The sequence below is a fragment of the Alligator mississippiensis genome, chromosome 2, assembly GCF_030867095.1.
Source record: "Alligator mississippiensis isolate rAllMis1 chromosome 2, rAllMis1, whole genome shotgun sequence".
Classification (NCBI taxonomy): Eukaryota; Metazoa; Chordata; order Crocodylia; family Alligatoridae; genus Alligator; species Alligator mississippiensis.
The window spans coordinates 224,548,946-224,574,555 of NC_081825.1; the positions used below are offsets into that span (position 1 = coordinate 224,548,946).

A 25,610-nucleotide genomic window follows, 5' to 3' on the forward strand; every position below is an offset into this window, starting at 1 on the left:
GGAGTTAAAAAAAACCCAAACAAACTCATGCCAAATGAAAAGTGGAGCGGTGCATGTGGCAGCAGCAAATGCCACCCCATACTGGAGCCTGGTTGGCTGGAGCCACACTGGCTGCTGGCCAGGCCCCCAGCTGCAGGAGCGCTGCAGTTGCAGCTCCCCCAGGACCCCAGGTAAGGCTGCTGGGGTCAGCATAGTTGCTGGGCCCAGCCTTTCCTACCCCACCTGGGGAAACCTGCCCCACGCCAGACAGTATGTGGCGGCGCAGGAGTTCCCCCTGAGACAAGTAGCAGCAGCACAAGGTGTGCCACTGCTGCTTGTCTCTGGGGAAACAAACGTCCGTGCTTGTGTGGACGTGGCCAGAGAGGTTCTCCTAATGCAAAGAGCTCAGAGAGACCATAGCCAGCCAGGATGGTTTTGATCCTATGGATTCATGTTGCAAATTGTTGGGTTTCTCTTGTGACTTGTGCGTAGGTATTTGCCCATCTCGCTGTGCTCATGTTGCTTGGAGGATCTCTCAGCTCCCGGGTTAAGAGTCACTGCAGTAGGCAGTTGCAGTTAGTGTGTGGTTGACAGGAGCAGAGTTAGGGGCTGGCCTCTGAGAGCTGGGGGCTGCACTCGACTGCCTTGGGGTCCTGTGTCTCGCAGTGGACAGTGGGGCTGAAAGATGCTGTCGTACCCAAGTGGGTTCTTTACTTAGCCAACGTGCGGTTGTGCAACATGATGTCAGTAGTAGGAAAAAGTGATATAGCCATGATGGTCCAGAAATTATGCGAGATGAATATTTCTTAGAGAGATAGATGTCTTTTATTGGAGTATTTCTTAGGGAGATATCTTTTTAGTGGAAGTAGGCAACTATGTACATGGGATAAAATTAGACAAGCTTTCCAATGCAAGACATTCTTCCTTGGGTCTCTTAGTAGTAGTAAAGGAATTGGGACTGGCATTAGGGGATGCAGGCATTAGGGGATGCAGCTAAGCAAACTGCTTATTCCACGTGGGAATAAGTGTAATGCACTGCAGTAAAGTGAAGTGTCTCAATGAAATGTGCCCTTCCTTCCTTGAGTAGGGCAGTGTGAGAATCAGCTTTGCTGCCTTGTTTAGTAAAGTTTTGCTTCTTCCTTCTGGCAGGTGAGGGGGCCTTTTAGGTCTTTTAATGATACAGATTTAAAAATGCATTAAGGCTTGTGCTGTGAAACATAGGTCAAAACCACTGGGTGGGTTTGGGTAGTGTGGAGGAGGGAGGCACCTTCTACATTTGGCCTTAGTCATGTTAATACAGGGTGTCTCAGAATATGTAGGATTGGAGCAGTGTTATAGTTGTGATGGTCCAGGAAATTTGCAAGAAGAAAGGGGTTTTTGGGTGATATTTTTAAATGGATCAGCTGTATATTTGGGAGAGAGATTAGACGAGTGCCCTTCCTCAGCCAGGTGTCACTGTCATCCCTGTCACTTTTGAGGTGTCATAGCAGCCCTTTGACAGCTGCTCCCACAGGTCACCTGAAGAAAGGCACTTTATGCCCCAAGGCTTTTCTAACATCTCTTATAATTTACATTATGATTTTTATTTGTAGCATCATTGCACCCAGGAGGTCTAGTCTTAGAGCAGACCTCTCCTGCTAAGTGCTGTACAGCGTGAGGTGGGGAGGGGGAAGTTTGCTCCAAAGAATTTACTAAGTGGTAGGCTCCATTGTAATTGTCTAAAATTTTGTTTGTAAACTTGTTTAGAAACTTGAGACTTCTAGATTTTAGGAGTGTAAGAATAAGACTAGCAGTCTTATCCTCTGAGGTACAAGCAAACGTTTATAATGGCCAGTTATTAGATAACCATCCATTAATGAAAGCCTTCTTCCAAACTTCTAGTATTTTATTTTTGGTGTCTTTGCTGCCCATAGAAAGGTTATCATCTCAGTTTTTTTTCTACCTTTCCTACTGCAATTGCTCATTGTCATCATTCTGAGAATGTCTAATTTTTTAAAATCCTATTAAACTCTAGTGCATTTCTTTGTGGCAGTGAATTTAACAGGTTAATTATGGATTTTATAACGATGAATAAATAGTTCCATGGATGGAAATCATAGTTGCTTGTGTGGACTTGAGTTTGGGGGGTGGAGGGGAAGTGTTGTTCAGTGACTCAAAAGCTTGTCACAAATTTATAATCTCTGATAAAGGAAATTATTCTAGCAGTGTATTGGAAGTGGGGATAACTTGACTAAAGGGTGGAAGAAATATAGAAGGTTTTGAGTTATAATATTTATACTAATAACATAAAATTCCTTTTTTTTCCCTGCATACACTCTCGGTCTGCTTAGTGCTAGCTCATAGGCTGGGAAATCTATCGAACTGGAATCTGAATAGGAATCTTGCTTGACCAGAAGCAGTGATAAAAAAAGTTAAATACTTAAGTGATGTTTAAAATCATGTATTGCTCTGTCATGTAAATATAGTCATTTAATGTTACAAATAATCCCATCCCACTATTTTCTGATCAAGAACTGTCGGATAACTTCTCATTATAATACAGTATACTATATACTATTTAAATACATAACCAGGGAACTGAACAAAGGCCTATGCCAGGGGTCAGCAACTCCCAACATGTGAGGCCATTTTGCTCAGCATACTAGAGTTGGGCTCTGGGCACTTGCCAAGGGCCGTGGAGCATGGGCTACTCAGCAGGTGGTGAGGAGGCTGCAAGCAGCCTGGGCTTCATGGCAGGCAACTGGAAGACTGTGACTAGTGCACTTGGGTCTGGGGCCCCGGCCTGGCTCTGTGGCTGGCAGTGGCTGCACAAGTGCCTTGAGGTGCATGGCAGGAAATGGGCTTGGGGCAGCGCAATCATGCACCGCTACAAAACTGGCTTCTGTCTCCAGCCACAAAACTGACCCCTTCCTCTGTGGCACTCGTGCACCAGTGCCACAGAGCCGGGGATACTCACAGCAGGTGGTGGGCAGGCTGCAAACAGGTGCACCAGGGTCTGGAGCCCAGCGCTCCTTGGTTGATGGTGGCTGCACACAGACCTCTGGGTGCATGGCAGGGGTAGGGGTCTAGGGCAGAACAGTGTCTGGGCTTGCCTAGAACCTGGGCTGCTGGCAGCAAGCAGCTGTGAGGCTGCAAACGGGTGCACCAGGTTCAGAGCCCTGGCCCAGCTCATTGGTGGCAGCAGTTGTATGTGTGCCTTGGAAAACACGGCAGGGAAGGGGCCAGGGCTGTGCTGCCATGACGAGGATTAGATCCCTTACAGCTCCCTGACTTTCACCCCTGGCATGCCAACATCTCCAAATCTGGGTTGCAGGGGTTTTTTGTCACTCAGCCCAGAAACGTTGCTGACCTCTGGCCTATGCACTTGCTTTGAGTAAGTTCTTAAAACAAATGTAAATACAAATCTAATGGAACCATTGTTCATCAAGGATATAGCACCAACTGTACTGTGTTTTTAATGGACATTCTTTAAAGCACAGTGCTGTGATGTTATCAGCCACAAAACTATCTCCTCCCGTTTTAAAATATCTGTATAGTCAGTTTTCAAGGCTGTTAGAAGCCTTGAAAATGAGGAGTTAGTCAGTTTTGGGTTGCTAGTACCACAGTCCTGATGACATTACCCACTTAAGAATTATGGCACTTCCAGTGTTATGGTATTAGCAGTCCTTAAACTGGCTAAATTCACTTATTTTTGAGATTTCTAATAGAACAGTGGTTCTCAAACTTTTTAGACTGGAGGCACCCCATGATAGGGTTGAGGCATTCTTCAGTAACTGCCAGCTCTAAGTTTTCACTTATTTTTTATTATAGAAAAATACTGGAGCAATTCTTCTGTTGCAGAGAACTCAGAGGGCATTTGTACACATCTCCACCACAGTGCTGGGTGCTTTTAAAAGCACCCAGCGCTGTGGCGCATGCAGCTGTGTAAATGGCAAAATGCACATCAGTGGGGAGAAAATGGCAGTGGCAGCATGCTTTTGAACTAAAACGCATCAAAGGTGTTTTAGTTCAAAAGCACGCTGCTGTCATATTCTCCGCACTGATGCTCATTTTGTCGCTTATACAGCTGCACGCAACACAGCACAAAAAGGTGTGTGTGTAAATGCCCAGAAAGACCACAACAGATCTGAATGTTTTTAACACTATGGATTTCTATTTTAAATCTCTGGGTTTATCGTGTGAATCATGTTTGCATGCCTAACAGTGCTAACACTGTGTGACATCCCACGGCACCATTCAAGGGCTCTCAAGGCACTCCTGAGTGCCACGACACTGTGCTTGAGAATCACTGTAATAGTTGTGTAGCTGCTACTAGAAGCCTTGAAAATGGAGAGAGAAAGAGAACAGCTCCCAAACTGACTCATTGTCCTCATTTTTCAGTTTTCTAATATCAACCTTTTGATAGCTGCTTCCACTTCTCTGTTTCTAGTGCAGTTAACTGGAGTATAGTAAGTTATCAAGTAGACCCTGAGGGCTTAAAGGTGCTTTGTGCTTAACCAGTTCATGCACTTAACTGGTATGCAGATAGCTAGAGCGTGTTACAATGCAAGTATTAGGTGACAAATTCGGACTGGTATTGTGTCATGCAGTTAAGTGAATTGTGCAGTTACCTGGTAAGCACCAAACTGAAATATAGTGTAGTATTAATAAATACCATTAAATGTGGGGAGAGTTTGTTGTTGTTGTGTAATTAGTTTCTGGTTGACAGATGACAATGAAATTTCTGCAGCAGTCTCTGTATCATGTTGCACAAATTTGCTGCTGAGAAATCTTCAGGTTGGAGTCATAGTTTCCTTTCTGTGGGAAATTTAGAGTTGAAACTATTTATGTTAAAAGTCAAACAAACAAAAATCAATCCCCGAACACAGTTATTTAAGTAAGAAACCCTGTGGTCCTCATCCTTCTGGTTGTTGTTGTATATCTTTTTAAAACTTTAGTCTGAAACTAACATCACTTGTCTTCATTTGGTGAATATAAACTTTTAAGGACAAAAACCTCTAAGGCCAGAGCTGGAGAATGATAGTAGCTCCCTAACTGTATTTAATACTATTTTAAATTGTTATCATATAGTGTTTTTCATCCCAGATCTATACAATATTGCTGGAATGCCCTTTCAGTCATTGGCAAAAAGCTTTGGAAGGGCAGACAATGTGTAACCATTGTATAATTTTGTTTTGAAACCCCTCTTTCAAACCCCTATAATTCTGAATAACTGCACTGTGATTGCAAGTCCTATATGATGCTTCTGATTGGCTAATAACTGGGGAATAATGATTCATCTTGTTAATCGTAGCTGAACCATATTGCTATTTCAGTGCCCACTCTCCCTTGATGAGTACCCTTCATGTGCATTTAGCTGCTTTCCCCTTTATTTTCAGGAAAAACATTGCTAAATGCACAATGGAAACACTTTGGGCAGTGGAATGAGTAGAGGCTTTAAGGATTTTTCCTATGTCTAATGTCTGTTCAGGTCCATTTGCTAATCTGACTTTGCGGCTGCTAAGAGGTTGGTTGAACTGTTTTATCTGGATGTTGATGCCAAGTCCTAGCAGGTGGTCATCTTCTCATGTCACATTTAACCATTTTGTTAAACATGCTTGTGCTTATTTGTTGTACTTTGTGAGGTCTTTCATTGTATATATACCTTCAAGCAGCAGACATTGCAGCAAGTGTTACATGGTCTGAGGCCCTGTGCCGTAGTCACAGGTGGTTGAACCAGTGGGATAGCCCCACTTCTTCATTAGTTCTTTCAAGTGTCCAACTCTGGTACATAGGTGGTTCAGACATCGCCACCTTGCCATGGTTTGTCAGCTCCTGGTGGTAAGGACTCAGCTTCTGGAATGTCCAATTTTTCACTGTCAGGGTGGATAAAAATCAATGATTTTTTTTAATGAAAGAAAATCAGATCTTTAAAATTTAAATCAGAATTTTTAATTTAATCACATTTTTATTATTTTTGTTAAGATGCTTTTAAAAATAAGCTTATATAAAGATATTTTTAATTTAAGATATGTTAAAGCACAAAGAGATCATCATGGAATAGGGATTATAACTTCTAATTATATACTATTTGAGACAATATATTTATGTAACCTTTTTAGAAGTTTTATTAATAGGTCACAAGAGGCCATGGGACTATATTAGGGGTGCAATCTTATGGTGTTCCCAGAGGCTACTCTGTAGTTTAGTAAAGATTAAAGAAAACCACACTACCCAATGGGACTCAGTGCTTAGTCTAGAACAGCAGTTGCCAATCTGGTACGGGTACTATCAGTAGTACGCAGACAACGTATTAGTGGTACGTGTTAACAGATTTATTATAATTGTATGACAAAAATTTGCTGCTGGTACTTAAGGTTAAACTGAAACCTTTGGTGCATCATTTTAAACTGGTGGTGCACAATCTGTCAGAGTTAAGCACTTCTGTAATGCTTAGTTTCAGTTCTCAAACTGTGAATTAGTGTCTCCAGAGATCATAGGCAGACACGGTTCTTTGAGTAGATATGATATCTTTTATTAGACCAACTAAATAGGTGGAAAAATTGTCCTTTGAAAGCTTTCAGGCACAAATGCCCTTCTACAGGCATAGGGAGAATTTGTTGTCTCCAGAGATAGCATCCTTGTTGACAGCAGTATGTGTAGATAAGAGGGAACAGACCTGATTCCTGATTACCCACCTGTTAGCCCTGTTGTTTCTGCAAGTCTGTGTACACACAGTCAATTCATAGCCTTTCCTTTCTCTAAAAGTGCAAAGTTTCAAGAAATTAAATGAAGGATATCAAACAACAAGAATACACTTTTTGTACAAAACCATGATTAAATCGAGGCTTCCTGACCAGTGATTTAAATCATATCCACCCTGCTGTTAGGTATTTTCATAGATTTCATAGACATTAGGGCTGGAAGGGACCTTGAAAGATCATCAAGTCCAGCCCCCTGCCCCAGGGGCAGGAAGTCAGTTGGGGTCAGAGGATCCCAGCAAGATAAACATCCAAATGTCTCTTAAAGGAGTCCAGAGTAGGTGCTGGAGGCACCTGTTCCAGGCCTTGGGGGCTCAGACAGTAAAGAAGTTCTTCCTTATGTCCAGCCTGAAATGGTCTTGGAGGAGTTTGTGACAATTTGACCTTGTCATCCTTTGGGGTGCCCTGGTGAACAGGCATTCCCCCAGATCCTGATGCACACCCCTTATATACTTATAGGCAGCCACCAGGTCCCCCTTGAGCCTGCACTTTTCCAGGCTGAAGAGTCCCATGGCTCTCAGCCTCTCATTATAAGGCCAGTTCTCCTGCCCTCTGATCATGTGCGTGGCTCTCCTCTGGACTCTCAAGCTTCTCCACATCCTTTTTAAAAAGTGGAGCCCAGAATTGGATGCAGTACTCCAGCTGTGGCCTCACCAAGGCTGAGTACAGTGGGAGGATGACATCCTTGGATTTGCTTGAGAAGCATCTATGGATGCAAGCCAGAATTTTGCTCACTTTACCAGCTGTGACATCTCATTGGTGGCTCATATTCATCTTGTGGTCAATCAGGAGGCGCTACTTCACTGTCTGAGCGGCTAGGATCTGGAACCAACTTACAAGATAAGTGGTGCTGGCTCCTACCTGGGGGTCTTTAAGAGGAGACTAGATGAACACCTTTTTCCTGCCATGGCAGGGGGTCGGGCTTGATGATCTGCTCAGGTTCCTTCTGACCCTACCTACTATGAAACTATGACCCCCAAGTCTCTTTCCGCCCTGGTGCTAGCAAGCGTAGCACTGCCAAGCCTATAAGCTTGCTGTGGGGTTTTTTCCCCAAGGTGGAGTACCTTGCATTTTTTGGTGTTGAACGCCATCAGGTTTTCGTCTGCCCATTTTCTGAGCCTGTCTAGGTCGGCCTGGATCACTAGCCTATCCTCAGGTGTGGACGCTTTATCCCAAAGTTTGGTGTCATTGGTGAACTTGGCCAGTCCGCTTCTGATACCAATGTCTACATCATTAATGAAGACGCCAAGGACAGAGCCTTGGGGGACCCCAGCTGGTCACAGTGCACCACAATGATTTATTTCCATCTATTACCACTCTCTGGGTCCGACCTCGGAGCCAATTCCCCAGCCATCGGACTGTGATGTAGCCAAGGCTGCAGTTGGCCAATTTTTCCATGAGGAGATCATGGGATACCAGATCAAAGGCTTTTTTAAAATTAAGATATATGATGTCAATGTGTTCTCCCTTGTCCAAGTGATATGTCACCTGGTCACAGAAGGAGATGAGATTGGTCAGGCAAGACCTATCTGCAACAAACCCATGCTGGCTATCCCCAGGATGTTGCCATCAGCCAGTTTGTCAAGAATGGTCTCCTTGATAATTTTTTCTGAGATCTTCCCTGGGATAGAAGTCAGGCTGATAGAACTGTAGTTCCCCGGATCTACTTTCCTCCCTTCCTTGAAGATAGGCACCACATTTGCCTTCTCACGATCTTTGTGCACTTTACCTGAGCGCCACGAGTTCTCAAAGATCTGTGCCAGTGGCTGAGCTATGATGCCTGCCAGCTCTTTAAGTACCCTGGGGTGTAAACTGTCTGGGCCAGCTGACTTGATTTTCTTCAGCAGGTGATTAGTTCACTTTCAAGTGACATTTCTGGTACATAGCAGAAGCCAGCACCTAACATGCCAGTGGAACACCTACATGCTTGAGAAATTTCAGTACAATCCACTGAGGGAAAGGAACCATCTCCAAGGGTTATATGAATATTTTCCTGTCTGTGTGATACTTACCTATCCCTTCTCATGCTTAAATCTATTCTTGTTTTTACTTTACACATTTATCTTCTCATTCTGTACAGAGACAAGGAAGAAGTGGCTGGTTCCACTATGTGTGCGTCAGCCAAATATAACACTCGGGGTCCAGCCCTCATTCCAAGAATGAAGACTAAGCACCGCATCTACTACATCACTCTGTTTTCCATTGTCCTGCTTGGCCTCATTGCCACAGGCATGTTCCAGTTCTGGCCACACTCCATTGAGTCATCCAGTGACTGGACAGTGGAGAAGCGTAGTGTCCACGATGTGCCTGTGGTAAAGCTTCTGACTGATAGTCCCATTCCAGAGCGGGGGGACCTCAGCTGCAGGATGCACACCTGCTTTGATGTCTATCGTTGTGGCTTCAATCCCAAAAACAAGATTAAGGTTTATATATACTCACTGAAGAAGTATGTAGATGAGTATGGGACACCAGTCAGCAACACCATCTCTCGGGAGTACAATGAGCTGCTGACAGCCATCTCTGACAGTGAGTTCTACACGGATGATGTCAACAGGGCTTGCCTCTTTGTGCCGTCCATAGATGTGTTGAACCAGAACACACTCCGAATCAAGGAAACAGCGCAGGCTTTGGCACAGTTATCCAGGTATATGTAGAAACTTTGAAGTGTGAATCATCAAAAATCACATCAAAGGAGGAGGAGGTGATTGATGGCGGTGGGGAAGCCATACAGTGGGCCATGATAAGATCTAACATCAGAATTTGGGGGAGTAGGTCTAGAATTTGTTAATTCAAGTGCTGATGTTTCTTTTTCCTATTCTGTAGATGGGATCGAGGCATAAACCACTTGTTGTTCAACATGCTGCCTGGAGGCCCACCGGATTACAACACAGCATTGGATGTTCCCAGAGATAGGTAGGCATCTTGCTGTTTGAGTGCACACACTCTTGGTTTGGATGGGATTCAGATGTCTTTCAAGAGGAAGTGGCATTAGAATTGTTGTTTGTTCCCAGGCAGATACAGTGTTCCCTGGATCTTGCCCAGGTGGAGTATAACTTTGACTTACTTTTGGTGACAGGAGGTAGATTCTTAGGCTAGATGTTTGTTTCTGGTAGCCTATAGTGTAGCCCATAGAGTCAGAAAATAAAATCCATAAGGGACCTGAAGAGGTCGTTGAGTCCAAAATCCTGCTCAAGGATCATCCCTGTCTAAACCATCCTAAATAACTTAAACACATCCAGTGACAGATTTTACAACCGATCTAAATGATCTGTTTTAGTAGTTAAGCACCATCATAGGTAGAAAGTTCTTAATAGTCAACTTTAAAGATCTGTTATTGTAATTTACACACTTTACTTCTTGTCCTATCCCTTGTGAGTACAGAATACAGTTAATTGTCATCCTCTTTTTCACTTTGTAGAGGGTGAAATCTCTATTCCAGCAGTCAATGCCTCATTTTCGTCTTAGCTGCTAGACTGCTCGGATCAAGATGGAGCATTGCCTGCTTAGGCATGTCGCCTTTAGAGAATGCATCAGCTAATTGAACATGATGACAGACAGCTCCACTTAATGTAAATTTTAGCAGCAGAAGAACTGCTTCTGGCTGTCTTTTCTGGGAAAAATTTGAATGCCCCTGCTTTGTATTCAGAAATGATGCTGCTATTCTGCCTATGTGATTTCATATTTGAGCTTGAATTTTGTAAAATTTTCAGGAGTTGCACTGACCCAGTAATCATCTGTCACTGATCATGAGGTTGTTGATTTTGGCTCTTCTCCTCTAGTTTCTGCATTTTGAAAATTCCTGCCAGGAACTTAGGAAGCGTTTTGAACCCTGAGTTACATTATTAGTTGCAGGCTATTAGTTTACAGACACTTTGAGAAGAAAAAAAAAGATCTAAAGGTAAGAAAAAAAGAGTTTTAATAAAGAACAGAAGTTTCAGGTAGAAAGACACAGAACACAAAGACATTTTAAACTATTGTTAAGCAAAGAAATCAACTCTTTCTACTTTACTGACACATGGAGACAGTCTTAAGTCCTGCAAAATGAATGCAGGCATTAGAGAGCAAGATGGATTCTTTTCTGTCGTGTTCAATCAGCAACGTTTTGCCTAAGATATTACAGATACGAGTTTGAATATCTCTATTTCTTTGAAAGGTGGAAAATTAAAAATGAATTGTCTTTTTCTTGCTAACTGGACTGGATTTTTTTTTCTGAGAGTGTTCAGAGATCAAGTCCATGGTGTCCTTTTTTGGAATTGCTGTAGTGACAAAGTGTTGTCAGAATCAAAAAAGGCAAGAACCAGAACATGTAATATGTGTGGCACAAGTTTGGCCAGAAGAGGGCAGTCCAATCTCATTCTTTTCTAGTCAAAACCTGTTAAACCCATCATCTGACACATGTTCTCTCACGTTTTGCCCATTTAAGAAAGGTTTTTCTTTCACACAGTTCTCTTTAACAGTGCTATGTTCTAGTACTTACATGTGTTAGCAAAGGTACCTGTGGAAGAAATAGATCTGTTAAATGCAGTAGATTTACCTTGTGCTGCACAACTTTTTTTATTAAACATTTTAATGTCAGACATCCATTTAAAACTGAACTGGCTTATTATGTGTCTTGGCTTGGTACTCAGGAAATGTATTATTTCAGCAGGCATTTATTTTAAGTGCATGTCATAGTATTGGGAGAAGTCAGGTAGTTTTGAATCTCCTTGGGCTTATTAATTCATGGGAAACAAGGTCAAGAAAGAGTGAAAGGACCTGGTGGCAATAGACATCTGTAAGGTCCTATGTAATGGGTAATGACTTAGTATGGTCAGACTTTCCATTACATGTGTTTAACGAAAATATCACAGGACTAGTTATACACAAAGGGACTGACTATACAGCTTCCTTACCAACTCCAGGTCTGACGTTGACAAATTATGCTTTATCCATTTATACACTAGGGACTGGTAGTTAGAGTTAGGTGGCTTGGGGCAGACCTGAGTAGAGCTGAGAGTAGAAATTCAGGTCTGAAGTGCATTAGTAGAACTCCATAAGGCCTTTACGTGAGACTTGTTAGTGGTCTTGCTGTTCAGTATTTTGATGCATTGGATACATTGGTTCTGTCTGCAAAGTTTTCCATTTGTCTCTTGGGCATATACCAAATTTTACATAAACCAGAAGCCTGAATTTCTGTTGCAAGTTCTTGAACTGTCAGTTGAACTGGGCACTGGTACTTAGGAGAGTGGTTTCAAAGGACAGTGAGCACGGAGGTTGGGCAAAACACCTTGGAGCAGAAGGAGATGGGGACAAATCAAGGCACTTCCTGGGGAGGGGAGGGGAGGGAGGAGGACAAAGCAATGGCTGGGAAGAAGTGAGGGGATGAGGAAAAAACTGTAGGAACAATTTTGTTTGTCTGTGGTCAGTGCAATCAAAAGACTGCTTGTTCTTGGTACTTTAAGGGTTAATACCGTGGCCCCATTTTTTTTCTTATTGCACCACACATTGAAAATTGGAGCAGAGTTATTTAATGGGTGTTTCTTCCCTGTGGGTTTATTTAGGTAAAACTCGGTGTGATGCACACCTGCTTTCTCAAGGCTGATGAGGTGCTGTCAGGTTGTTCACCGGATCTAATTAAAACAATCTGGTTGCAGTTTCCTAATTAAGGGGAAAAAATGATGGGTGTGAAAGTGCAAGGGCAGCAACATGTAAGCCAAATCCAGGTTTTTCATTCCCTGCCTTGTAAGTGAAATACTGCCAATGAAACACGGAACCTGGAGCTTGAAGGGTGAGATTGGGTCACAGCAGCATTCTTTGTGAGTGCAGATGCATTGCTGAAGGTGAGGCAGTGGAAAGGAATCTAAAATACTAGAGTTGGCTTTGGAACCTATGTTGTCACTCAACACCTCTTAAATTGTCATCCTATGCCCAAGTAACCTCTGGTCCTGTAAATGGTTAGTGTTCCGAGTTTGAGGTGCTGCAGAAGTGGAAGCTATTTTGAATTCCCAGTTCTGTATCAGTATCTTATATTTTGAACTCAGAACTTTCAACGAACTTCACAAATGAAATATAGGTAGCAGGCAGGATAGAGATGCACCTTATAAACTAACTGCATCAGCGATGCATAAGCTTTGTGAGCAAGAACTCACTTCATCGGAGGCTCTGCGAGGATATGCATAGAGAAGGATATCAGAGAGAGTGATTTGAATACAAAAGATTAGGGAGGGGAGGCAGTGCTGAAAGAGACAAATAAGTAATAAAGTGATAGGGACAAAAGGGTCACAATCTAATCCTGGTATTGGGATAAGAATCCATAGCCCTGCTTAGGCCATAATTAACACAGCACAGTAGATGCTCTTGTATCACCTTCCTGTATTACCAGTGCAGGCATTTCTAGAGCAAAATATTGTAATTTCACAATGTAGAGCAGTTCCACACTACATAATTAGGATAGGATGTGAAGCATCTTGTAGAAGTTGCAAAGGGAATCAAAGCAAATAGAACTTATTGGCATTTGACCAGGGCATCTTGCTCTAGTGAATAAAAGAATGGTTAGTTTTTTAACAGTAAATCAGGCCACCTGTTTATACCAGCTATATAACACCACCTCTCCAAACATTGTGATAAGGATTTGGTTGAGTGATGATTCAGAATGACAGTGCCATCTAATGAATTTCAAGTCATTCTTGGATGTCTCTAACCCACCTACTGACCAAACAAATATCTGCTTAACTAGTGAACTCTGAAAATATCCCAGCTAGGGGCAATATGGCTGCTAGCCATATTCATTTTAAGTCATGAAAAAAATGTCTACTGCTCCTTAGGATCCTTTCAATAATATTTATCTTCTTTCCCAGAGAATGAGAGAAAGTGAAATTGGAAAAACGTATTTATTTTTCTGCAAATTGCTTTATATGGTAACTTCAGCAGACCTAGTATCCTAAGGCAGGGGTGTCAAAGTCATTTGGCCTCAGAGGCCAGATGAGGGGCACAGGATTGGTCCGTAGGCTGATAAACATAATGGGGCCGGCCCTGGGGGCCAGATTAGGCCCATGGACCCTTTCCCCCACATGGTGGATCTAGTGCCCATGGTACTCACTCTGGCCAGTCCAGGGCTGCACCATACGTGGTGCCTGCTCTGGCTGGATTGGGATGCAAGCTGTGTGTGGTGCCTGCTCCAGGTGGCCTGGGGTAGACACTGCATGAAGCACAGGTCCCATATCAGCTGGAATGGACACTGTGTGTGGCACAGTCCTGGACTGGCCAGAGTGGGTGCCATATCTGGCATGGTGGAGGTGGACCCTTGGAGCAGCTCCCCCTCCCCTTCACATGCTGGATCCAGCACCTGGTCTGGCGGCCCTGGAACTGTGCTGCATGCAGCAGCTGCTGTAGGGCCCATGCTGAACATGCCATCCGTCCTGGAAGAGGCACCACATGCAGTTCTCATCCCAGGCCAGCCAGAGTGGGCACCATGGGTGCTGGATTTGGCTTGTGTTGGGGGAGGGGTTTAGCCTGCAGGCTATATCTTTGGCACCCTGCCCTAGGCCAGTTTATACTATAGCATGACCCGCTGTTCTAATGTAAAGGATGGAGATTCTAATGAGCTGCCCAAGTAGCTGGTCAGAAAGACCCTGAAGCCAGGTCTTCTTTGAATAGAATATTGCATTCGTTATGCCACATGGCCATTGTGGGCAAAGCTTAGCTGAAGGCATATGTCAGAGAAGCTCAAGGAGAAATAAGGAATATGATATACTATGTTATAAGTTTCTGCTAGAAACAAGAAAAGTTCAGTGTTTTCTCCTTCACACATTTTCTTCCTTTCCTTAAAGCTCGTTCTTTCCATGTTGCAGAAAGCTGCCCCATTTATTAAAAGCCATGGATAGGTTGTCAGTCTGCCAGTCAGTTCCTTCCTTTTGGGAACGTGAATTATATTTTAAAATAACCAACTTTTATTATTCTGGGCTTCCCACTATACAGGTCTCTCTGAGCTGCATCTACTTTCAAGGGTTTAGTTTCAGATAATGTGGTTTATTTGTGATTGTGTTTGCATTTATGGCATTTATTAATGTAAAAACTAAGACTGTGGACACGTTAAATTGTGTTTAACAGATGAACCTGCAGCAAATTGCACTGTGGCAGAGGTGTCAAAGTGGGAAAGCTTCGCATTTGAAAGTGTAATAACCATGTGCCTGTGTGTAAATGGACTGTGTTATGTAATGGCACTAATGAGGCTAGTCTTTTCCTCCTCTCCCCACCAAGAATCCAAAAGTACTTTAAACTGTAAAAATACAAAGTCGCTGCATCTGTAACTGAAAAGTATCTTGACACTTGACAATTCCAAGCCACAACAGATAATACTTTACGGGAAGGATTGAAAAATCTGATGTTCAGCTGAGCAAGGGATGCACTTTATCTGAAACTAGCTTGCAACAAAGGCTTGCAAATATACTACAGGATTTTTAATGATGATTAAGTTGCATCTCATCCAAAATATAGCACCTTCAACAGCAATTTGCAACTGCACTTAAAAATATTTGTAATTCTCTTCTTTTTAGGTAGAACAGTTGGGGAAGGTTAAAATGAAGGTAAAACTGCTTGGGGAAAGCTATTGATAAAGGATTTGTAGACATTTGCACTTCAGAGCAAGAAGCCAGCAGTTACTTTTGGAATGATGACCGAAGTGACATGACCTGGAAATTAGAGGGATATCCTATGTGCTGTCTTTACAGTCTTCTCTTCTTTTCTATTTTCAGGGCTCTGTTGGCTGGAGGAGGCTTCTCCACATGGACCTATCGACAAGGCTATGATGTCAGCATTCCTGTTTATAGCCCATTGTCTGCAGAGGTCGAATTGCCAGAAAGAGTACCCGGGTAAAATGATCCTGGTGTATTGGACTGATTACAGTTATTTAACAGGGGTGGGGTTAGAATCTGACTATAGCTGCCAAATTGCTGATGGCACTGAGGAAACATATAAGATATCAGGATGATAAACTTGCTATAGGTATGCATGTGCACTTGCATTCATGTACAGGGATTACTGGTAAGGTAAGAGACATGTTCCATCATAGATCTTTCTTTACGATGTAGGTGATACCTGTACAAGACTTTGGCAGATGTTATATAACCAAGCCTTTAACTGAGCAGCTGCAAGTACTTGACAACAATTATATTTTGCTTACCTCTGTTATTCTGTTTAACAGATGAGTAAACTGTGTGAGAGGGCTTGTGATTTGTACTGTTAACTACATTTCCAGTGGAGTGTTGGCCCTTAGGAGATGAGTAACCTGTTACATGGGGCACTGCTAACTATACCGCGTAGTTACCACTGTGTAACTGCACCATGTCTATCTTGTACCCCTCCACTATATCAGATAGCCCCTCTGTGGTGAAAGGGATGCAGCAAATTTCAGATTAAAAGTTGATTATATGTGGCAGTTATCTGTGCCTCCTGCTGATAAGGTCAGTGTTCTTCCAATTGCTTTTGGAGGACTGCAGGATAGAATTATTTTGGGTACAGTGACAGTTATGACTCAAAGATATATAACCCAAGAACTAGAGGTCACAAAATGAAACGTGTAGGTAGGTAGTTTAAAACTAACAAAAGGAAGTTCTTTTTCACACAGCGTGTAATTAAAGCAGGGAACTCATTGCCACCAGATGTGGAAGCTGACAGTTTAGCTAGATTCAAAAAGGTATTGGGCATATTATTGGAGGAAAGGAGCATCAGTAGCTATTGAGCATGGGAATTAGGGATACAGCCTCTGAATTAGAATTTCCTAGATCTTAAATGCTGGAGGCTGCAAGTGAGTGAGGGAAGTGGAGAAAATCCTGGTCATGCCCTGTTCACTCTCCCTTTCACTATCTACTCTCTGCCATTGTGTGATACAAGATTCTGGGCAAGATGGACCTATGGTCTGAGCCAGTAAATAGCAATTCTTATGTTTGCCTGTGATTGTTCATAAGGGTAGTGCATTTCTCCCAGCATATCTGCCTGTGTCACTTTTGAAGGGGAGCAGTACAGTACAAGTTGTTCTTTGGTATTTTTAATTTCTTTTTGTGCTCAGGTGCAAAAGGAGAGAATATTGTACTTTTACCTAGGCAAAATGCATCTGGTAGGGCAGTTATTCAACCAGATACAGAGAGCTACACTCCCTTTAAGTACAGACTGCTTCATACATTTCCGGTCTGTATGATGATTAGTTTGTAGTGTTTAACAGAAGAGATAGCTAGTTGGACTCGCTCTCAACTATCTTAGTTATCCTTCATGGCCCATGTTGTCACTTACTAAAGAAGTAGCTGAGTGCCATCTGGTGGCCAGTCACCATTGGTATAATTTTAAAAACAATGAGTTTCATTTTCTTTTGTGTTAAAGTGTGGAGAGAATGACAAAAGCTGCTTAATATTCACTGTCCTATAGCCTTGATATACTTTGTAATTTTATATATATTTATAGTAATTTTTGGATTGCCAGATTTTGATGTTAGGGAATGTTGACAATTTCATGACAGAATTTTGCTTCACAAAAATGAACAATCTTCTGTTACTTCTGGCTGGCCATTTGCACTAGCTGTGCCGGCCTGGAAGGGAAATCTTTATATTTCTTTCTTTCAGAGAGTTGAACTGAGAATGTAATGTAAGTTTCCTTTTCTTTTTTAATAGTTTCTTGGCTTCAAAAAGCTATAAATCCACTGCTTATAATAGTACATATTTCAACAAGCCATTGTGAGCAGTTTGAGACTTATAGAAATAGAATTTAAAAACAAATTGCCATTTTCAGCTGTCAGTTGAAGTGACGAAACTTGCTGGCATGGGGATGGGTAAAGGGGCAGGCGGAACAGCAGGATGGTGTCTACCTTTATATTAGGTATTTTTTCAGGGCTGTATTTAAAAAAAAAAAAATTTAGCCATCAAGTGAGGGAAATTGGACTCCTCAATCTAGGCGTCATATTTCCTGAATTTTCTTGGCAATGTGCAGGTAGGCACATGCTGTGTATTCCCTTGCATGAAGAATAATGGAGTAGTCTGTCTTTTAACTGATTTCTTAAAACTACAAAGGCATGCTGTATTTAACAAAATGCACAGTTTAAAGCTATGACCATCTAACTTGAGGGTATTTCCTTGCATTTCTTGGCCTTAGCTGTTAATGAGCACTTTCATAATATTTTAATATTACGTTATCCGGAGTGTCAGCAACTTTCATTATAATTTGTTAGATATATAATTTGTCAAAAATAATTTGTCGGAGACCAGTGTTTGAGCACTTCGGGCAACATAGCTACATTTCATCTTCTGATCCAGAAGTTGCATCTTTAGAAATGACCCATAGAAGCACGTGTGGGGAAATTTGTCTTGTCACTGTTGTTGCCGTACTTGTTTCATTAAGTAGAGAGGGTCGAGGCTGTCATTTTAGCATCTTGGACCAATACAAAAATAAACAGAGTGCAAGGAGGAAAATCAGCTTTTGTCAGCCCAAGTGTCGTACTTGTTTTACACCAACCAAAACTAGTGACTATGTAGTGCGGTAATCTGAGTTCAAAGGCTAGCTTTCTCTGTTTTGCAGAGCCATTTTTATTTCAGTTCATGAAACTTGGGAGAATTGCCTGTCCTAAACTGAGGGGAGCCCTTCTTAAATTACATACATTTTAAGCTGTATGTGAAACAGTGTGCTGTACTGATCCATTAATACATACTGCCAGTTGTCTATGTAATTATAACTGGATCTGACCCAAGCATAATTAAACTGCATCAGAACCCTTTCCAAGTTCCTCCATGAATGCTGGAAGTTTAAACAAATAAACAAAAGAAAGCCTTGCAGTGTGTGCAGTGGCTAAGTAATCTGGATTAATCTGGACCAAAGTTGATAGAAATGTGTTTCAGAGTTTTTACAGGAGCAACTTATGGAAATGTCAGTTAACCTTGCTTCTTCGGTTCAGTCCACGCAGGTACTTCATCCTTTCATCGCAAATGGCTTTGCATCCAGAGTATCGCTTTGACTTGGAGGCTCTTCATGCTGAGAATGGGGAATCTGTGCTGATTCTGGACAAATGCACAAATCTTTCAGAGGGAGTCCCATCTGTTCGTAAACGTTGTAACAGGAACCAGGTCTTTGATTACCCTCAGGTGCTTCAGGTAAGGCCTCTCCGTCTCTAAAATCTTACCTAATGTTTGACATTAGTCATGGAAGCCCTGTCTTGCATAAGTAGGGGAGGACACTTCTTTGATTTTCAACTAAATTCCTGAAAGTGTCAGAGTATGACTAGTCTGTTAACTTGACTGAAGTAAAGTTGTTCTTAGTTTTAGTTTTTGAATAGTTTTTGATTTTGAAGAGCGAGAAGTAAACTATGAACTTCAATTAATAGGCTGCTCTGGATTGCTTTAGCTGCTTCCGAGAGGTAACCATTTCTGGAGTGGATATGGTAGCTGCGTAACAGTGCACTACATAGGGTTAAGATGGGAAATGAAGATAACATTAGGACAGTGGAAATATTGGGCAGATTTTTGCTGGGGCAGAAATATATCATCTGACTTACAGTGGCCAGCACAGAAAGGCACTGGGAATTTTACTTAATGTGCAAACTGACCATAAATAGTCAGGCAGTCGGGTTTTATGTTTCTTCTTGTCTCTGTCAATCCAATCCACGTTAGGCAGTGCTTGAAAACAGAGAGCTTCTTTGTCACATGCAGAAGGAAGATTAAAATGAGTTTGGAAGGACTATTGTGTAGATTTGTTTGGGTAAATTAGATCCGTGTTTTATTAAAGTCTGTCAGGTTTTATTTTTGTATGCAGTTTAGTAGTTTAAAAAAAACCCCACAGAGTTCCCTGTATAGATATGACAAACTGAGCTAGAAGATTTGACAGCATGCAGCTATAAAAACATCTAGGTGAAATGTGTTTGATGGCCTTGGCCCAACTTCCAGAGGGCTTTTGATGTGTCAGTGAAGATAAAACCAGATAGGCTTTCTCAGACCCCTGTCTCCTGGCAATTCCCTGAGAGAGAGGTGCTTTGGCACGTGGTGTGGTGTGGTGAAGTGAACTGTGCCATCAGGCAGTGGGTGAGTATCGTGCTGCACTCCGTCTCTGGCCAGCATATAATCTATCTTTGAACTTCAACAAATGATGATAAAACAACAAATACATGGAGGAAAAGCAAAATTTCCACCAGCTCTGTTATGTTTTGCAGGAAAGATGTTTAAAATTCCATGTGGTGGAGGAGGAGAGGGAGGGGAAGGGTCATCCCAAGTCCCGAAAACTTCAGCCAGAAGGGAAAAAAAAGTCTGTTTGCTTTGCTTCTTCACATGCAGACTGGATTGCTCAAGGATTGCAAGCAAGGGGATATTTTTTTAACTCAGAAAAGAGCTGGCACATGCCGAGATAGTTAAAATACTTTCCTTTGCAGAGCTCCGCATCTCCCTTTGGAATGTCTGGCTGATAACAGTGGTGATGCGAGGAGATGTATTTATAGTAACCTTTGTCTAGACAGGAAAAATGGTTATCTGGGCAGATGAGCATGTGTGTCCACATCTGGGACTCTTCTTTTTTTTTTATTCTCTCAGACCTTACCAGAGTCTTCCACCTGCTGCCCTGTGGTCTGTCGAGTGGATGTTTAAAATGTGTGTTGCTCCTTTCTTTTTCTTCTTCTCACTTAGTTGCTCACTCCACCCCCACACCCATCCCTGGTTTTTTTCCTCCACAGAAGTCAGAGGACCATGATCTCAGTAGATCCTTTCCTGCACTCGGTTTTACTGGCTTCCTATTAGACAGACACTTGGGCTGTTAGGTTGTTAATGCTTCCTGTTCAGGTCGTCTTTTGGCTGGGGTTTTACAGCTGTTCAGTGCAGTGCTGAGATGGACATATATTTCATAACTTTATTGGGAAGCAAATAAGGAGACAAAGATTTCTAGTGCTGGTATTTCATTGTCCCCTACAGAAAGCAAACTGAGTGCCTTGCTTGCAAGACTATGAACCCCCTTCTCTACTTTGTTCCTGCTCTTTTCTTGGACTCATAGATTATAGTGCACTAATCTTATTTTAAAAAAAACAACCTGTGAACTATTTTTATATGATTTTTGGGGCTGGGGAAAAATTCTACACTCTCAGCTCTGGAAGCATGTGACAGGTACAGCATAGGCAACAGCAATGTGGATTGCTGCGTCGCGCCCGCCCCCCCCCCCCCCCCCCCCCCTTTCCTGACAAGGCTACGCGTAAGGTAAGAATACAGTTTAGTCTTGGTTCTTGACCTTTCTTCTTTGGATACCAACCATGTTGCAAATTAGTGCCAATAGAAATGTTGTCTTTTGTGGCTACCTGAATTTTTGGTACTGGACCAAGACCGGAGAACTTTTGACATGGCCAACTGAACAGCTGTCAATTTAACTTCAACTCAATAATGTTCTGAGCTAGGTAGCCGGAGGTGAAAATGTATTTATGGTCTACTACCAGTCTTTTAACCAATCTCCTCTTCTCCAATTGTACATTAAGTGTTTTTGAACTGGTGTTGATATAATCAGATTTTTTAAGTGTATATCAACAGGGGGAAAAGTTTGTCTTGGGTTATCTTCACTGATATCCTAAAGAACATATGTATAATTCTAGAGGAACAATCATGATCATATTCAGCTATTAAGATTTTTAAAGAGTTGGCATTTTTAGTTTGTCCTTTTTGATGCATTAAAACTTTCAAGATTAAGGTTACTGCACTGAAGATAGAAACACCTTATTGGATTCATGCAGTCTTCATTTCTGCCCCTTACACTCGTGGACCAATGCAGAATAAAGTTGCAAGCTTATTTTTAGTCTTATAAATGAGAGCATCATGATAGCAAAGAGCAAACCTGTTTTCCTTTTAACTAGCATCTCCAGAGGTGAGTGCATGGTAGTATAAATTGTCACAGGATAATATTTATTTTTTTATCTCTGATATCTCTGTTGGTTTCTGTTTGCCAACAGGAAGCTACATTTTGTGTCGTGCTGCGTGGTGCGCGCCTGGGGCAGGCTGTGTTAAGTGATGTGCTTCAGGCTGGCTGTGTCCCTGTCATCATTGCTGACTCCTATATTTTACCTTTCTCTGAAGTTTTGGACTGGAAGAGGTTTGTACTTATTGCTCTGCAAGAGATCTTGCCTTGACTTCCGTGGCATGCAGTAAAGCCAAACCATTTGAAATCTCACAACACCTAAATGAAGGAACAAGGGAGTACACATTGTATTGAGTAGAATGCTGATAGTAGGGTGAGTAAGTGTAGACCAGTGGGGGCCAATTTTTTTAGCAGGCATGTCACAAAATAAACCCGGAATTCTCTCTGAGTGCCACTCCAATACTTGTTTCCTGCCCAATTTGCTGTTCTGCTTTTTGCTTCCTGCCCTGTGTGCTGCCAATCTGCTTCCTGCTCCCTCTCCAGTCTGTTGTGTGTCATGCACAAAGGCTGTCCATGTCGCTTGTGGCACATGTGCAACAGTTTGTCCATCCCTGGTGTAGACTATGAAAAGTATTCAAGCATAAGAAATAAAGGAAAGGAAAAGCAAATGTGTGTTGGGAAGGATAGTGAGCAGCACAGATTGTCTAGTTCTTGGGACTGGTTGATTTGTAGCCTGGGATATTCATCTACAGAACAGAACTGTCTGGCTTTCTTGCACATAGCCCCGCATGCATTTAAGTTATAATATAAATGAATATAAACAATATATGTTACTACTTATAATGTAGTTTGAATTTTCCAAATGCATTTGAAAAAGACAAGTATCCTTTTTTTACAAGTGGGAACAACTGAGTTGCAGAAGTTAAGGTTTACAAAGCATGCAAAATGTATGAGAGAGCCTGGGATTGTGCGTGCAAATTCCTCAATTGTGTGCATGAGAGCATACGCACCCTTTTCCCTCCTAAGTGACTTCACTGAGGTCACAAGCAAGTGGCATAGCTGGGATTGCAACTTGAATCCCTGGCTCCCAGTCCATACTTAAGACATTAGATCATGCTATTGATGTTACTGCTTTGTGGATATATCCTGCATGCTTTTTTTGGGTTTTTTTGTGGGCATTACTCTTGGGTTGATTGGCTGGGCTAGGGAGAATGGTATCCTACTAAATAATGAGTAGCTTTACAAGGAGGTTTTTTCCTCTGAAATCTCCAGTACTTGCTACGTCACTATGGGAAGTCTGTTTAGATGGACCACCTTTATGTTTAAATACAGGATTTTTTATTCTTTCTATTCTTTCGCTCCTTAATTTTTTCCATTTAGAGCCTCTGTTATAATACCAGAAGAAAAGATGCATGAAGTGTACAGCATTCTGCAAAGCATTCCCCAACGACAGATTGAAGAGATGCAGAGACAGGTAAAATAGATTATAGAATTTAAACCTTATTATGGTCACCATATTAAATATTACTTTATATATAGAAATAGTGGGTATGTATGCCAGTTAAGATAGAGTGTAAGTTAAGTGATGTGCATATTCCTTTATTATTAATATTCAGTTTGTTCAGTTGTCTTCTTGTATGCACTAAAATACAGGAACTGATGTTTACACAGTAACCTGAACACTTTTAAATATTGTATTTACAAAGATCAGTTTACCCATTCTTGGTGCAGCTAAATTTGCAGAACAGCTGTTTAGCAATATTGCACTACATTTTATGTCAGAAAGTAAAGAATACTGTATATGATTGCAACTGTAGAAGAACTTCTGAGTAAAAATTCAGTTACCCAAACTCCAAACCTGGAATTTCTACAGCATGTCATGTGAACATATATCATGGAATCATAGGACCAGAAAGGACCTGCAAGTCCGGTCCTCTGTCATGGGCAGGAAGTTATTGGGCTCAGATGAGCTCAACAAGGTGCTTATCCAGTCTCATTGTGAACACCTTCATGGATGGGGACTGCACCACCTCTGCTGGGAGTGTGTTCCAGATTCTGGTGAAGCCTTTCATAGAATTTTTTTTTTCTTATGTCCAGCCTGAATTTACCTTCAGTTAGCTTATGGCCATTGGTCCTTGTCCTCTCTTGTGGTGCCTTCTTGAAAAGTTGCTCCTCTAGATCCTGATGCTCACCCCTGATGTACTTGTAGGCAGCTATCAGGTCACTTCTCAGTCTTCTCTTACTCAGACTGAACAGGCCCAGTTCCCGGAGTCTTTTCTTCTAGACCTAGATCCTATCCTCCATGCCTCTAATCATATAGCTTATCCATTTCCTTTTTGAAATGCAGTGCCCAGAACTGGACACAATACTCCAGCTGTGGCCTCACCAGTGCCAAATACAGAGGGAGGAGCTCCTCCTTGGAGCTATTAGCAACACATCGGCTGATGCACACCACAGTTCTGTTTCCCCTTCTGGCAGCCTCGTTGCACTGTTGGCTCATGTTCATCTTCCAGTCTATCATGACTCCCAGGTCCTATTCAGATGCTGTGCCAGCCAGTGGACCACCACCCATTGTGTAGTTATGGTGAAGGTTCTTCCTGCCCAGGTGAAGGACCTTGCACTTCTTCCTGTTAAACCTCATCTGATTCTGTTCAGCCCATAAATCCAGTCTGTCAAAGTTGTTCTGGATCTTTGCCCTATCCTCTGAAGTGCCTGCGTTTCCTTACAGCTTGGTATCATCTGCAAACTTAATCATTGAGCTTTCCACCCCCTCATCCAAGACATTAATAAATATGTTAAAGAGCATGGGTCCGAGCACTGATCCCTGGGGGACACCACTGGAGATGGCCCTCCAGGATGAGGCCATCCCATCGATTACAACCGTCTGGGTTCAGCCTCTAAGCCAGTTGCCCACTCACCTCACTGTAGACTGGTCCAGCCCAGTAGTACCCTTCAGTTTGGTTGAGAGAATACCATGGGAAACAGAAGCAAAGGCTTTACTGAAGTCTAGGTAAATGACATCAACCTTGTGTCCCTTGTCCAGATGTTTAGTTACCTGGTCGTAGAAGGACACCAGGTTTGTCAGGTATGATCTACCCTTGACAGAGCTATGCTGGTTGTTTCTTAACACCCCATCAGTTACCAGCTTGTAATTAAGTGATGGTCTCCTTAACAAATTTTTCAAAAATTTTACCCAGGACCAAAGCCAGACTGACTGGTCTGTAGTTTGCAGGGTCATCCCTCTTCCCTCTCTAGAAGATGTGCACTACATTGGCCCTCTTCCAGTCGTCAGGGACCACTGCTGAGTTCCATGACTCTCCAGACAACATTTCCAGTGATGCTGCTATCAGCTCAGCCAGTTCTTTCAGGACTCTTGGATGCAGGTCATCTGGTCTGGGAGACCTGAAAACATCCAAGTGTTGCAGAAGATCCCTCTCCTGTTCGGGACTGATTTAATGTAGTCTGTTGTCTTCCCCATATTCCTTGGGCCTCTGGTCAGGTGAACGGCCCCCATTTGATTTAAGGAATACTGATGTGAGGTATATATTTAGGAGTTCTGCCTTTTTGCTGGGATTTACTGGGCTGTCCCTGAGTATTCAGTAGGGGTTCCACAGTGGAGCCCGATTTTTTTTTTTTTTTTTCTTGCTCCCTATGCATCTATAGAAGTACTTTTTGTTGTCCTTTATTCTGGTTGCCAGCTTGACCTTATGGGATAGAGATATGCTCTTATGAAATAGAGAATGGGATTTTGTGTTAATAGTGGTCAAGGCCAACACAGTTTAGATTGCAGCAAATTCTATGAAATGTAAAATCTAATTCCCATCTGCCTCTTAAAGATATGATGACACTTGTCATTAGCAGCAATGGTGCTAAACCCCTTGATGGCTGAGGGCCATTATTGCCTTATATGACCTGGATCTTGCTGGAGAATTGCTTTGCTCTCCACCTTCCTGTCAAGAGGGGCTTGTGGCGACTCAGATCTCATCCCTTGCTGCCACCTACTTTTGCCTTGGGATCCTACCAACGTCTGAGCTCTTTGTTACTGGCCTCTTTCAC

At 42.3% G+C, this 25,610-nt stretch overlaps 1 protein-coding gene across 3 annotated transcripts in view; it reads left to right on the forward strand.

The window, feature by feature from the left end:
* Positions 1 to 25,610, forward strand: part of EXT2 (exostosin glycosyltransferase 2) — a 106,725-nt gene that overhangs the window by 869 nt on the left and 80,246 nt on the right. For all 3 annotated transcript variants that reach the window (XM_006274085.4, XM_019476897.2, XM_059722769.1), the window contains exons 2-7: positions 8,800 to 9,363; positions 9,543 to 9,632; positions 15,452 to 15,568; positions 18,634 to 18,829; positions 21,649 to 21,788; positions 22,935 to 23,028. In XM_006274085.4, coding sequence (XP_006274147.1) covers positions 8,828 to 9,363; positions 9,543 to 9,632; positions 15,452 to 15,568; positions 18,634 to 18,829; positions 21,649 to 21,788; positions 22,935 to 23,028 — 1,173 coding nt within the window. In that variant the 5' untranslated portion in view covers positions 8,800 to 8,827. The remainder of the gene's footprint in view (positions 1 to 8,799; positions 9,364 to 9,542; positions 9,633 to 15,451; positions 15,569 to 18,633; positions 18,830 to 21,648; positions 21,789 to 22,934; positions 23,029 to 25,610) is intronic.